General features: G+C 54.9%; 1 protein-coding gene across 6 annotated transcripts in view; it reads right to left on the bottom strand.

The window, feature by feature from the left end:
- SH2D3C (SH2 domain containing 3C) overlaps positions 1-13,914 on the bottom strand; it is a 33,965-nt gene that overhangs the window by 823 nt on the left and 19,228 nt on the right. For 3 of the 6 annotated variants that reach the window (XM_019728642.3, XM_019728641.3, XM_019728643.3), the window contains 8 exons: positions 8,259-8,387; positions 6,654-7,108; positions 5,230-5,354; positions 3,933-4,456; positions 2,892-3,007; positions 2,447-2,618; positions 1,515-1,626; positions 736-942 (listed from right to left, as the gene is read on the bottom strand). In XM_019728642.3, coding sequence (XP_019584201.2) covers positions 736-942; positions 1,515-1,626; positions 2,447-2,618; positions 2,892-3,007; positions 3,933-4,456; positions 5,230-5,354; positions 6,654-7,108; positions 8,259-8,387 — 1,840 coding nt within the window. Of the gene's footprint in view, positions 1-735; positions 943-1,514; positions 1,627-2,446; positions 2,619-2,891; positions 3,008-3,932; positions 4,457-5,229; positions 5,355-6,653; positions 7,109-8,258; positions 8,388-11,636; positions 11,855-12,109; positions 12,583-13,914 lie in introns of those variants that run through there. The other 3 variants (XM_019728644.3, XM_019728646.3, XM_074331058.2) reach the window with 3 other exon arrangements.

Here is a 13,914-nt window from a genome sequence, read left to right as displayed (position 1 = left end):
TAATTTGGGGGTATCTTGGGTGATTTCTCTTTTCTTTTTTGTATTTTTCTGTTTAAGTTTCAAAATTTTCCCTAAGAAACATCTATACATTTGGTAAGTCCATGCAAAAGAAAAAAATCTTTTTTTTCTTTCTGAAAAAGGAAGTCAGGAAAGATACCAGAATGCTCACAGCATTTGCCTCCAGGTAACTATGGGTGATTTTTCAAATCTTGTTTTTGCTCAGCTATAACTTCTGATTTGTCTACAGTAAACTTTTATGACTTAAATAATGTCTAAAGCAGTAAAAGATGGATTGTCTGAAGACACTTTTCTCTGCTCCTTTCAAGAGAGGGAGTTCTCTACCTTTCAACTAGACTGAGAGCTCCTGGAAGGCAGGGCAGGTCTGTCTCAGCCCTAGGGCCCCAGGCCAAGCACTTTGCAAACAACTTGTAAAGTAGACCTGTTAGGATGCCCTCTTCACAGATGAGAAAACTGAGGTTCAGAGAAGTTAAGCCAGACAGCTTTTTGAATCATCTCTGTGTCACCTGGTGCCTGCCACTAACAATTGCTTGTTGAACTGATGAGTGAGGAAGAAAATAGATGAGAAAAATGAGTCAGGAAGACAGGACAGGAAAGAGGGGTAGAGAAATGGGAATAGAAAATTGGAGGAAAGGGGAGAGCAAGGCAGTGGGAGAGAGGCCCAGGCCCACGGGACCAGTGACAGTCTCGTCCCCCAGATAACAACCAGTGACTCACCCTGAAGCTTGACCTCGGCATTGGTGTGGTACAGGCCTCCGTGGTGTGCCACCATGCGGGCAGCCTCCAGGTGGGCCAGCACCACCTCCACGCCATGCTCCGTGCTGCCCCAGGGCTCGGGGCCCTCAGCCGGGGCCGTATCACATTCCAGGAGAGTGATGAGAGGCAGTACATGAGGAATCGTGGTGTTGCTCAGTGGGGGGCCTTCTGCACGGAGGGAGATAGCAGACGCTTAGAGAACCTGGAGGGCCCCACTTGTCCACTGTAGTCCCAGAAACTGAGATGCTGGAGGGGAAGGGGCTTCCCTTGGTCCCAGAAAGCCCCCAGGGCTCCTGATTCCTGGGACAGACCTTTCCCTTCAGCTAAACCCACAGCAGGCTTGGCCCAGCCCCAAAGGCCGAGCCTGGACCTGGACATGGCTTACACCAGGGTGTCCAAACTGCGGCCCGCAGCCAACTGCGGTCAGCAATCCATTGTAATTGGCCCGCAGCAAATTCCAAAAATATATTTAGTTCACTTAAATAAACCAGGTGAGGCAATACATACTTCACCTCGAGTGAGTGGCCCGGCTGTTTGTGTATTTTACCGCATGTGGCCCTTGGTAAAAACCGTTGAAAACGTTTGGACACACCTGGAGTTGCCTGGTACAGAGAGTACAAGGAGAATGGCTTGCACAGAACTCGGTCAAGCTCTCGTCACCATCCACACCAGGAAAGTTTTTGCTGGCCCAGAGAGGGCTGGAACCTGTACAAGGTCACACAGCAAGGTAGGGGAGGTACCTGTGCCCTCGTTGAGGCTCTTGAGAAATGGCTTGAGCTTCTTCTCATAGAGGATGGCACCCTCCGTGTGTCGCTGCCGCAGGGTCATCCATGTCTGCTCCAGCCGGGCAATCTGGGGAGACCAGACTGTGAACGACCAGCCAGGAAAGGGGCCAGCAGGGACCACAGGCCACCCTGCTGAGTGGACACCCAGATGTGGGGTAATAATTATTATGGTCGCCATTCATGTATTAGAGACGTGACTGACTGACTGCTTTTCAAATGTCTCTCATGAGGACCTCACAACAACCCATTTTACAGATGAAGGAACTAAGGCTCAGAGAGGGGAATGACTTGCCCAAAGTCATTCCAAAAATAAGTGGCAGAGATGGGTGTTGAACCACTGAATTTGGCACCGAGTGGTTACTATTTACTAGGCATAGGAAAGGAAGTGTAGTGTGGATGAGGTTCGGGCTCTGAAATTCGATCTAGTTCTAATCCCAACTTTTTCAGCCTCTGACTGTGTGACCTTAGGCAAGTACAGCTCTCTGCCTCAATTTCTCCATAAGTAAAATGGGGACAATAAAGATGTTTCCCTTATGAGACTGTTTTGAAGAATCAGTGCTTGTAAAGTACTTAGTGTAGCACCTAGCATACAGTAAGCTCTCACTAAATGATAGCGACTTCATATTCATTCTTTATATTCCTATAATACTCCTCATTCACTTTACAGGTAGGGAAACTGAGGCCCAGAGAAGAGGAAAGACTTGGTCTCAGAGCAGGTCAGCACTTAGAGAACTCAGCTCTTCCAGTTGCCCTTTCACCAATACTGCTGAGAAAGTGCCAGAGGTCTTCCGGAATCAACACACAGCCCTCCCAAAGGAGCGCATCCCAGGGCTCTTCCAGACAGAGTCTACGTGATGATGCCCTGCTCTGCATGGGCCCCTCAGTACCTGGGCCATATCCAGGGCGCTCATGACTGCAGCAAAGCTGAACATGTTGCCCATGGTCCCGCGAAGCTCGGCAGCCAGTTGGATGGTCTTGTGCAGAAGCGCTGCCCGCTCCTCAGCAGAGCCGGTGCAGCCCAGGATGTCCACAGCCAGCATGATGGACATGGTGTGGAACCTGTCAAAGAGGCCAGGTCAGAGGGGTGGGGCCCTGCACTGTCCAGTGGTTGGGTACTGAGGGGGGAGTCCAGATGGAAAGGATTCAGTCTTTGGGAAACCAGAATTGCTTGGAGCTGGATAACAAGTTGCGATTGGTCAATGGGACAGTGGGCATGGCCAGGACCCCTGGGAGCCGGGCTGGGAGATTGACTGGCCAACCGGCCACAGCAGAAGAACAGCGAGGTAGCCCTCGGGTTCCCCGCGAGTCCCTGTGCGCCGGTGCTTGCCTTACCTTTCCAGCAGGTCTAGTCGTAGCTGCCGGCCATGGGGGAGGGTGAGCAACTCCGTGCCCCAATGGACTCCCATTAGGGTCTGCATCTCCTTAGTAACGCCCAGTATCCTAGCAACCTGCAAGGACGCCAAGAGGGCTGATTAATTTCCTGTCGTGGCTGGCCCAAGCCATCTGGGAGTCAGAGAACTTTATCTAGGAGGGCAGCCTGGCGGGGAGGCCGGGTTTGAATTCCAGCTCTACTGCTAACCCTCTAACATGGAGCAAATAGGCTTAATTTTCCTCATCTGTAAAATGGGGGATAAATATAAAAATGCCCAGAGGTGTCTGACATGCTAAATATTCAATTAAGGTTAAGTACCAGGACTCCCTTATTCCAGAAGGCAAACCTGAGTCCTAGGGAGAGAAAGGGCTTGTCCAAGGTCACACTGGGCCTAGAACCCAGGGCTGCTCCCTTCACACCTTAGTGCTCTTCACAGAGCAACATCTCTGCACTGGCTCTTGTCTTGCTTCCTGAATTCAGAGACCAGTGCGACCAGGTCATCAGTGCCCTCCAAACTTCACAGGGAGAAAGTGAGGTGTCTATAGATGGGTAAAGATTCATTCAAAACAAACACCCGGGGCTTTGACAATTAGTGGGCCCAGGTACAGTAATGAGTTTTGCTTATTTTGTCCACCAGGGGGTGTGGGGGCGGGGAGTCGGGAGTCGGGTCTTTTCCATTCCCTGGACCAGCGCCGGACTTTCACCAGGCTCAAAAAGTGCCCCAGGAAGTCAGATACCATTGGGTGTCAGGGCTGCCCAGTTCCAGTGCCAAACTGACATCTGGAGGAAGCAAGAATATATTGGCGTTTACTATTTTAAAAGGAGAAAATGGAGGCCCAGAGAGGCAAAGTGATCAGCCCAGAGTCACGCAGCAAGTAAAGCACAGCCATGAAGCCAGAATCTAGGCCCACTGACTATACTTGGAAAATTTCGGGCTCAGCTCCTCACCACCCTGACCCATGTCCCCTGGACTGTGCACCGAGTGGGCACCCAGCACCTACCAGGCAGTCAACCTTGGTGACATGCCGGGCCAGTGTCCGGGCATCCACCTCTGTCAGCAGCTCCTTGACCTTGCGCAGGAGGCCCACTTCCAGAGGGCGGTTATCACTGGGGATCAGTAGTGACTGGAAGGTGACCGGCTTGAAGGAGGACGTGGATTCCACAGTGGGGACGATGAAGGCCCTGCACCTGTCCCCCGCAGGGGCTCCATTTTCTGACAGTCCCTCTAGCCTTTCCCCATAGTGCTTGGCCTGCCGGCTGGAGGCCTCAGACGCTGCCCACTCACGGCTGCCATGGACGGGAGGCTGGAGCTGGCAGTAATGACCAGAGTCTGGGTCACTGTAGCTGCTGAGCGATGGTGATGGGGAGGCCTTGCAGAGGGTGTGGGAGGGGCCCTTGTCCGACTCCCCAGGGGGCTTGGGGGCACTTCCAGGACACAACTGGGGTTCACTGGAGCGGCGGGTGACGGGGGAGGCAGGCAGCGCTGTGGCTGAGGGGGCTGCAGGGGTGGCGTGAACACGGGTCACTGCAAGGAGATAGAGGGAGAGGACTGGTTACCGTGGCTCCCACCCAGTGAGGTTCCCCCACCCCCTTCCCAAAGGACACGTTCGATCCACCCTACAGATGACAAGCCTGCATTCCCACCCAGGCCAGGCCCCGCAGACTCCAGCAAACTGACCAACCCTCAGCAATACTCTGAAATCACTGGCCCCCAGGAGTTTGCACGCTCCCACCCTAAGCTGCTGTGAACCTAAAACGGCTCCAAAAAATGAAGTCCATTTAAAAGAAAAAAAAAAGCACAGTATGGCTCGCTTGGTTTGAGCTAGCCATTTGGAATCAGGACTCCATTAATTCCCAGTCAGTGCAGGGCCCAGCAGAGCACCCTCCGTGCACCCTACACGCAGTAGGAGCATGACCAGTGGGATTGGGTTGCTGTGCGAGTGCACTGTGCAGCCTTTGAGCCCAGGTTTAGTAACACAGTGAGCTTCTAGCAGACTCTACTGCATTCTGGAAACTACTGGAAAGCACTGGAAACTACTTCATGCACAGTGCCTGGTACCCAGTAGGGGTTCGATAAATCATTGCCGAATGAGCAAGCCATGGTTTGTTTTGTATGTCAATATCAATAGTTCCACTAGCATGTTTTTACTGTAAATTCTTGAAGTGTCTTGTTCTCAGAAAAGAGGTAGAAACACACATAATCACACACGCTAACAAAACTCATCAGAAACACATACACACACAAGGTTATTGCCACCAGATCCCCCCACCTGCCCATATCCCCTCTGCTGGCCATACCGGTACTGTAGGCAGGGGAGCTGGGGCTCTCAGAGATGGGGGACATGGGCGAGTGCAGGTCTGGGATCTGGTCCATACTGAGGGCACAGTTGCGGATGGATTCCCGGGGGTGGGGCAGTGATGTGCTGTGGAGCAGACAACTTCATGAGCAGAGAAACCAGAGGTTGGGGTCCTCACCCAGCCTTTGGACCCCCACCTCTGCTTTCATTCTATATCCACTGAACTTCAGAGGCAGAAAAGGCTTGGTGATTATTAAATCCAACCTCCCAATTGACAGCTACAAAAACTACAGCCCAGAGGAGGAAGGGCTTGTGCAGTCCACAACCTGTACAACTGCTCTCTGCTGGGAACTTTGTCTCCAACTTGGAGAACTGTCTGGAGAGGGTGGCTAGCAGGAAGTGTGAGAAGCCCCAGGGAGCCAGGCCTGCCAACTTGGCCCCTCCTCACTGCTCCCGTACTATGCTCAGGATGTCTGGGGCACACATGGCCTGTGGATGCTGGCACCATTACCATCACCGGCTCCAAACCACAGGCCAAGTAGCTGCTGCCCACAGGGTATCCAACCACCAATTCCTTGGCTGACAGCACCCAGCCCAGGCCCAGGGAGATAAGACCTATCCAAGTGTTAGTGGCACAGAATGGCAGGTCTCTTTGAAAACAGCCAGGGAAGCCATAGAAATTAGGGGCACAGACTTTGGAGTCACACACCTGGGTTTGAATCTGTCTTATCACTCTCTAACAAGCAGCTTTGTCTCTCTAGGCCTATTTCCTTCATCTATAAAGTGGGAGTATAAACAGGAGCCAATGCCCAGGGGGACATGGAAGTTGATGAGATTGGGCACAGAGAGCACTCAGCACAGAGCTAGGCGCATAGTAGGGCCTCAGGAATGATTCACTGCTGTGGCTTTTCCTGGGATCAGGGCCTGGCCTCACCCAGCCCCAGAGGCAAAATGTCTCTAAGAACATCCCATTCCCTGTGTGGTGGTGTGCACAGGGCAAAGCCCTCTGCTCAGATGCCCACCTTGGCCTACCTAGGTGGGGTGGGGAGGGGGAGCACCAGCAGCAGGGACCAGGCCCCCTGTTTGGGACAGAACAGTACCCAGGGCACCCCCTGGGCCAGAGGGGGCTATCTGAGTGAGGGCCCTTTATAGGTAGGAGCATGAAGCTGAGAAGGAGCGCCAGGGCCCAGGGCACACAGCTAGTCATAGCAGAGCTGGGACTGCACCCTGGGTCTGCCTGCCTCCCAGTGCAGACTCACCAGTACAGCCTGACCTTCCTCCTGCTCCCGGTCCACAGGCTCCGGGGCAGTCATTTCACCCCAGTTCAGTGTGACTGGGCCTCCCCTTTCTCACCAGCACTCTCATTACTGACATCCTCACTTGACAAATGGGGAGACTGAGGCCAAGTGTGGGATCCTTGCTTACCTGGTGGGGCAGCCATCACTACGGGTGACCTTGTCAGCGGTGAGCCCATCAGTCATGGTGACACTGCGCCGCTTCATGTGGCTGCCCTTGGGGCCCGAGGGGCTGGCAGGGCTGGCAGCCTTGCCACCGCCCTGGCCCAGACCATAGCAGGCCTCCAGGTAGCGCAGTGGGAAGGTGCGGTTGACAGGGCAGTAGATGATGGCTCCACTCTGCTCTGATACAGCCTTGCGGCTGCCCACATGATAGCGCACGAGGGCGGGCACGTGGTCGAAGCTCTCCTGCTCGAACAGGTACTGGATGTGGGTGTAGCTCTCGCCCGCCTTCACCACCACCTTGTTGATCTTAAAGTGCAAGGCCTGGTTGCGCCACCGGCATGTGAGCACGTAGTCTCCTAGGCTGGTGAGCGAGTCCCGGATGAGGAAGTCGCCATTGCGCTGCACCAGGGTCTCCGAGACCTGCAGGAGGCAGTGGTCAGGCAGGCAGGGCAGGGGCAGGCAGGGCAGGGCAGTGGCAGGAGAGGGCTACACTCAGGATCTTGGGGACACAGTGAACAGAGATATCAGAAGCTTGGGAAGGGGGCACAATGACCCAGACGTGGAGGGGTAACTCAGCCAGAGACCCTGGGTCTGGGGCCAGAGGCTCAGGAACGGCAGGACATAATACCCTGGAATGGAAATCACAGGGACACAGGGTCTGGGAAACTGGGTTCCCCATGATCTGAAATTCAGGTGTCAGACCTACTCCTTCTCAGGGCTCATGTTGAGCAGAGTGAATTTCCAATCCTCACTCTTCCAAACACCCAATACTCTGGCACGTCCCTGGGTACCCTCAAACTGCTTTCTCTGCCTGGAACATCCTGCCCACCTTGCCCGCCTGGTGAACTCCTCTCAGTCTCACAGTGGCCCCTCTCCCCAGCACCCTCTGCTCAGGGCTCGCCCACATCCCCTGTTGGCACTCCATTCTTGCACTTCTCCCACTGGACTCGGACTGCCTGCCCGCCTGTCAGCTCCCACCCTGGACTACCAGCCTCAAGGGAAGCCACCACCTATTTTAGCTCTGCATCATTGGTGCCCAGCACAGGGTCTGGCAGAGTTGATACTTGACAAAGATTTATAGCATGAATGAAAAAGGAAATAGGTGATTATCAGCCCAAGTCTGAGTGTCAGTCTGGAAACTCAACTTTGCCCCAACTGAGTAGTCTAAGGACTGATACTCACCAACCAAACACATAGGAGGCTGGTGTATAGTCCCCTAACAAAACAGTAAAAAAACAAACATAATAACAACAAAGGACGATGTTCATTGAGCTCACCAGACATCATGTTGAGCACTTTACATGAATTATTTCATTTAATTCTCACAACAGCCCTTTGAGTTAGGTACTATCATTATCCTCCATTTTATAGATGAGGAAACTGAGGCTCAGAGAAGTGAAGTGACTTGTTCGAGGACACACAGTCAGTAAATGGAAGAGCTAGACCTCATCCCAGTAGTCCACTCTGATTGAACCCACCAAGCAACAGATCACAACCTCTCTGGGCTGGGGCTGGCCGAGCGGTGGGTGGAAGCGTCTAGAGCTGAGGTCCCAGCTCAGGGCCCACTCACCTCGCGGGGGATGCGGCCATGATACCAGGCGTGACTGCGGAGATCTGTGCTGCTGAGTTTGAGTTCTTCTTCCAACTCCTTGTGCAGTTTCTCAGGCGATGAGTCCAGGATGTACTTCTCCTTAGAGAACTGGGCAGGAAACAACAAGAGTTGGCATCCAATCTGAAGCCTCCATCCTCCTTCCCTCTCAACCTCCCCCGACCCCAGGTGAACTCCTTCCATCCTGGGACCCTGGAAACACTTAGGCACAGGTGCCAAAACGATCCTTACCCAGAAGTCCCTATCCTGGCAAGAATAAAGAAATCTCAATTAATTCCTCCAAACAGTGCCTACTGTGTTCCAGGCCCTAAACTATGTGACAGGGGTAAGTGAGGCAATAAATAAACCCGGCCCCGTCCTCAAGGAAGCTCCTCGCTAAGAGGGGAGGAAAAGCCACATGAGCATTTGAACAGACTGCGGTCAGCACCACAGTACTGGACAGCGGCAAAGAGCGGGCTGGCGGTTAGAAGGGAGGAGACGAAGTCTAAGCGAGGTGGAGTGGTCCAGGAAGGCTTCCTGGATGAGAAAGCAACAACAAAAGACTCGTTATGCACCAAGGACACCAAATTGATCTTGAAGTGGAGGGAGAGGGGAGTTTTATGGGTGGATCTGGGACGTAAGGCAGCAGATACCTGGCAAAGGCATGGACAAAAACAGCTGGATGGACGACGATGATACATTTTGGGATAGTGAATTACACAGTGGAAGGGTGAAAGAGGCAGACATAAAAAGGGAGGCAGAGTCCCCCTCCCCCAAATATCTGTGTTGTCCTATACAATTCCCAAAGCTCTTTCCTCCTTGCTATCTCAAGCCATCCTTGTCAGATGCAGAAACCGCAGCCCAGCGGGAAGCCCAAAGTCACTCACTGGAGATAATGCCCGGGACTTTTTGCTTCCACCTGCCCAGGGGGAGATTTCTGGTTTCTTGGTTACCGTGGCCTGGGGTGGAGGCAAGGACAATGGGAGGGGAGCCCCTGCTGCCAGGTGCACCCCCACCACAGAGCCCAGCCCAATCCTGGCTGTGCTGTGTAAGCTCTTGGGCCTCGTTTTTTTCCTCTGTAAAATGGGTATGATGATAGAACCTGCATCACTGAGTGAGTTGCAAGGATGAAAGCAGATAATACTCCAGAGTACTGTGACTAGCCCGCAGATGTCTTCATCACTGTGAGGGCATATGACATTGCTTCCTCTCCCTTCCCCCAATTCCAGGCCTCAAAGATGGCTGCTCCAGGACAGCTAGATCTGGCCCAGAACTAGCCACGGCAGGACAGATGAAGGGAAGCACTAAAGGACCTGGCTTCAGCCCAGGTGACAGTCTCTCCCTTAGGACCCCCCTACTCACCAGGGTTTGAGGGTCTTCCAGTCCACCACCTGCCCCTGCCTCCTCAGGCCTTCCACAGATCTCAGAGCCTAATTTGCTGCTCCTTCTCCACCCCTCTGCTCCCACACTGCCTCAGTTTACCTTAATCTACACTTCTCCCAAGAAACCCTGATTCCCAACTTAAGAGATATCCAGAATCTCTGACTCCATTACTTCAACATTGATTAAGCCCCCACTCTGGGACAGGTCCTGTGCCACGGGATGAGGGCACACGGTCATCAGGACAGGTGGTCTCTGTCCTGGGACAGCCATGCAGACCCTGACAAGCAATTCTAGGTTTTCTGAACGTTCAGAGACACCCTGAAAGTTCTGGGAGCAGATAGAGTGTTCCTCCTCATCTAGTCAGAGAGTGGACTCCCTGAAGAGGCGATGTTTCCACTGAATCCTGAAGAGGGACTGGATGAGCTGAGCAAAAGCATCAGGGTGAAGACAGACAGACAGGCAGATGGGCAAGGAAGAGCTTCTAGGAAAACAGTGGCACAATCAGGGCCCTGTGAGAAGAGCCAAGGCCCTGGTGGGGAGGGTGAGAAGCTTCAAAGGGGCCAGGGGGGGCAGCGGCAGGTGTGGCAGCGCTGTGAGGCTGCCTTGGGGGGGCTGGGGTTTACCAGAGGCCACAGCAGAGCCACAGGTTTTTAAAGTGTTGGGGCAAGTTCGATCTGCTATGTGGAGAGTGGTCCAGTGTTTTCCAGGCAATGGCAGGGCAGAGTGGGGTGCTGGGGGAAGGGCATTTAGGAAGCCATTGGTCAGGTGGTGGTGAAGAGGGCTCAGAGAGGACTCCAGGCAGAGATCCTGGGAGGACCATGGGACCCTCTCTGAGGTGGGCAAAGCTGGGGCAGGAGCAGCTTGGTGATGAAGCCATGGAAATTGGGCTTTGAGGAGCCGGTAGGGCTCTGGGGACAGATGGTGAGGTAGGTGATATGTACAGGTGCTCAAGGAAAGGCAGGGAGTGGACGGGGATTCTGCACATCCTCTGCCAGAGTAGAAAGTGATAACTGGGAAGGCAGAGAGACCCAGGGCTGTGCAGAGATGTGAGTCTTCACGAAGCCTGCACTTCTCCATAGCCTTGCTTATTCTTCAGGGCCCCTGACGTCCCTCCTTATACCCACACTCTGAGCAGGAGGAGGACACCAGCCGTCTGGGTGCTTCTCCTTGACAAAGAGCAATTGAGAACTTGCCCCAGTACCATAGCTGGAGCAAGAGGAACATGGGACAAAGAAAGGGAAGGGGCTGTGTGGTAAAGAACCTGACCTCAAGATTCTGCCTGCCACTGTGTGGCCTTGAATCAGTCACTTTCCCTCTCTGGGCCTGGAGAACGTAATCTGTAAATGGGTGGGAGACTAGGCTCCACTTTTCCAGCCATAATCAATGGTCTGGGAGAATCTGGGGGGACCAACTTGGTCCTCCCATACACCCGACGGGTGGGGAACCCTAGGGTGCCTGTGCCCTCCTCCTCACCCTGGACCTGGGGGGTCCCCAGCTCCCAGGAGGGGGAGGGCTGGGGCGCGAATGCAGCATCCCTGATCTCGGAGCTCTGCTATTGGCCAGAGATGATCTCACCGCCTCCCAGCCTGCGCCCGCCTGATTGGCGGGTGCAGGGATGCTGCGCTCCGCCGCCGGCGCGGCCGTCATTCAGGCGGGCTACGGGCGTGTGTGTGAGCCTAGAGGAGCGCAGAGGTGACGCGCCCGGCGTTCCCCAGGGACTCGCGAGGCGAAAGCGCGGAGACCCCCGGTCCGGGTCTTAACCCTTTCCCACCAGCCCGAGCCCAGCAAGCCCCCTCTAGTTCTTCTAGTCAAGAAATCCCAAGCAAAGCCATCCCCAGATGATGCTCCGCAGAGAGGCGGGGTCCGGGTTCTCCCCTCCACCCCCTTCCGTTTAACCCTCTCACCGCCACGGCATCGTCCCACACTGCCCGGCCAGCGGGGCTAAGAGCCCCGCGCTCAGAGCTTGCCCCAGCTCACCTAGAGGGCAAGAAGGTGGCAGGCACTCTGGCCCCAACCCCGGGCACCCGCAGCATGCTCTCAGCTTCCTGCCCCTCACTCAGCTTTCTGACCCGGCCCAGCGCCCCCGGTACAATGGGGAGCCAGGCTGCCCGGGTCAGCTGCAGGGACCAGAGTGCTCGCGGGGGGACTGACGGGACGCCAGGGATCTCATCTCCCGATACCCAATGCCCCAGCTCAGCTCCCTCCTGCGAAGGAGGCAGGACCAGAACGGCAGCCCCCGCAACCCCGAGTCCCGGGAGTGGCAGCCGGACCCTCACCCCGAGTAGCGTCAGGCGCCCAGAGGTGAGGCTGGAGCGACCCCGCCCCCTCCCGCAGCCCGCAGCCCCTGCCCAACCAGACCCTGCGCGGCGTCACGGGGCTGCGGCTCCCGGGGCGAAGCGGCCGGGGGTCCCAGCCCGGAGCGCCTGGCGGGGGCCGAGCCGCCCCCTCACCTGCACCTGCACGAAGGAGCCACGGTAGAAGCAGCAGGCGGCGGCCGACAGGGCGCTCCACAGGCTGCAGCGCTCGGTCATGGTGGGGACCCGCGGCCGGGGCCGGGACGGTGCAGGGGGCGACGGCCGGCGGGGCAGGGGCGCGGGGACCGACCGGGCTGGGCACCGGCTGCGCGTGCCTCTCGGCGGCGCGATTACCTCATCGCCTTGTCGGGGGAGGAGCGGGGAGGCGGGGCGGGGAGACCCCACCCTCCAGCCGGCCAGGGGAGGGGAGGGGGCCATTGTTCCTCCCTCCGCCCGCCCCTCGCCCCTCGGCCCCCGCCCACCCGCGCTCCAGCCCCGCGCGCCGGGGCTGCCTGGAGTAGGGGGATGCGGAAGAGAGGAACTGCCAAAAGGGGCGTCACGGGGGGCAGCGGGATAGGGTGGGGACCCCTGAACCAGCGAGGGGCGTCCTACCTTCCCCACTCGCTGCACCCCTCACTGACCCGGAGCGGGTAGAGACTTTGAATTATATCCTATCTAAAGCGAGAAAACATCCCTGTGTGCATTTGATCAAATCCTTTGTGGCCTCAGGAAATCTCCCAGAGCCAGGATTTCTCATCTCTGATTTGGAATCAGGGACTCTGCTGAGAATCGCCGGATGTTCAACTGATAGCCTGTGGGTTGCAGAGAGCCAGTAAGACTCAATGGTTAGGGCAGCAACCTGGGTTCTACCAGCAGTGTCTCCACTTCCACCCCACCGGCCCCTTCTCTTGGAGCTCAGATGTGTGCATCTGGAAAATATACCTGTGCTGACCTCACAGAACTCTTGTGAGCATTGGCTGAGCTGATGCTTGTAAGTTTCTAGGCATAAAATAAGTACTCAATAAATGCATGCGATTATTGTCAAGCTTAGTGTCTTAGAATCTGGACTTTTTGTCAGAGAATCATAGACTCTTCAATGCAAAGAGAGTGATTGCTGATTCTGCATCAGTCAGGTCTAGGGGTTCAAATCCTTTTGACAGGCTGTGTGACCTCAGGCAGGCGAATCCACCTCTCTGGGCCACAGTTGTATGTTTGTTTTCTGTAAATACATCTGAAGCTCTGAGCATGGAGCTTGGAATCTATGGTGTTGGAACTTTCAAATCCTTTCCTTAGAATGACAGTATTCACATCATGGTCTGAGGTTCCTGGAGGTCTGGAACCTGAGTACCTCAGGGCAAGAATGGACTTTTGGAACCTGAGTATTGATTCCACCCTCTTCTGAGTCCTGAAGCTAAAACTACTAACATTCCTTTGACTTCATCCTTTAAGGGATTGTTTAACCAGTTCCAGTGAGCAGGTACTATTTCTTTTATAATATTTTGATTACATTTTTAGTCCCATAAACTAAAGGAAAAAATCCAAAGATCATCCTCCTCACAGGGATTTCACTACCATCGGTGAGGGGATCTCAGTATCTTGTCAAACAGCTGAGATTTGTGGGGAGCTGCCGTGTGTTTTACCCACTGGCTGTGGTGCTGCTTCTCGCCGAGGCCCTTGTACCCCTGTGGTGTAAAGATCCGGATAAGGAGCCAGCGCCCAGGCTCCAGGAGCAGCTCCTGCTCCACTTGCCACAGCCCTGGGCTGCACTTTCTGGGCTCATCCAGCTGGTTCTCCAACCTTGCCCACACTCTTGCCTAGACCACCAACCTTACTGCTCATCTCTCTTTATCTTTGTCTCCTTTCCAGCTTTTCATTTGGGGAGAGGATGTTGGTGAATGTTCCTGGTCAACTGCAATGGCTTGCATTCAGTGCTTCCTCCTCCAGAAAGCCTTCCTTGATCT

The sequence above is a fragment of the Rhinolophus sinicus genome, chromosome 16, assembly GCF_057876585.1.
Source record: "Rhinolophus sinicus isolate RSI-liver-muscle chromosome 16, RSI-T2T, whole genome shotgun sequence".
NCBI lineage: Eukaryota > Metazoa > Chordata > Mammalia > Chiroptera > Rhinolophidae > Rhinolophus > Rhinolophus sinicus.
Note: the sequence above shows the minus strand (reverse complement) of the source record. Positions and strands in the feature narration are given on the sequence as shown.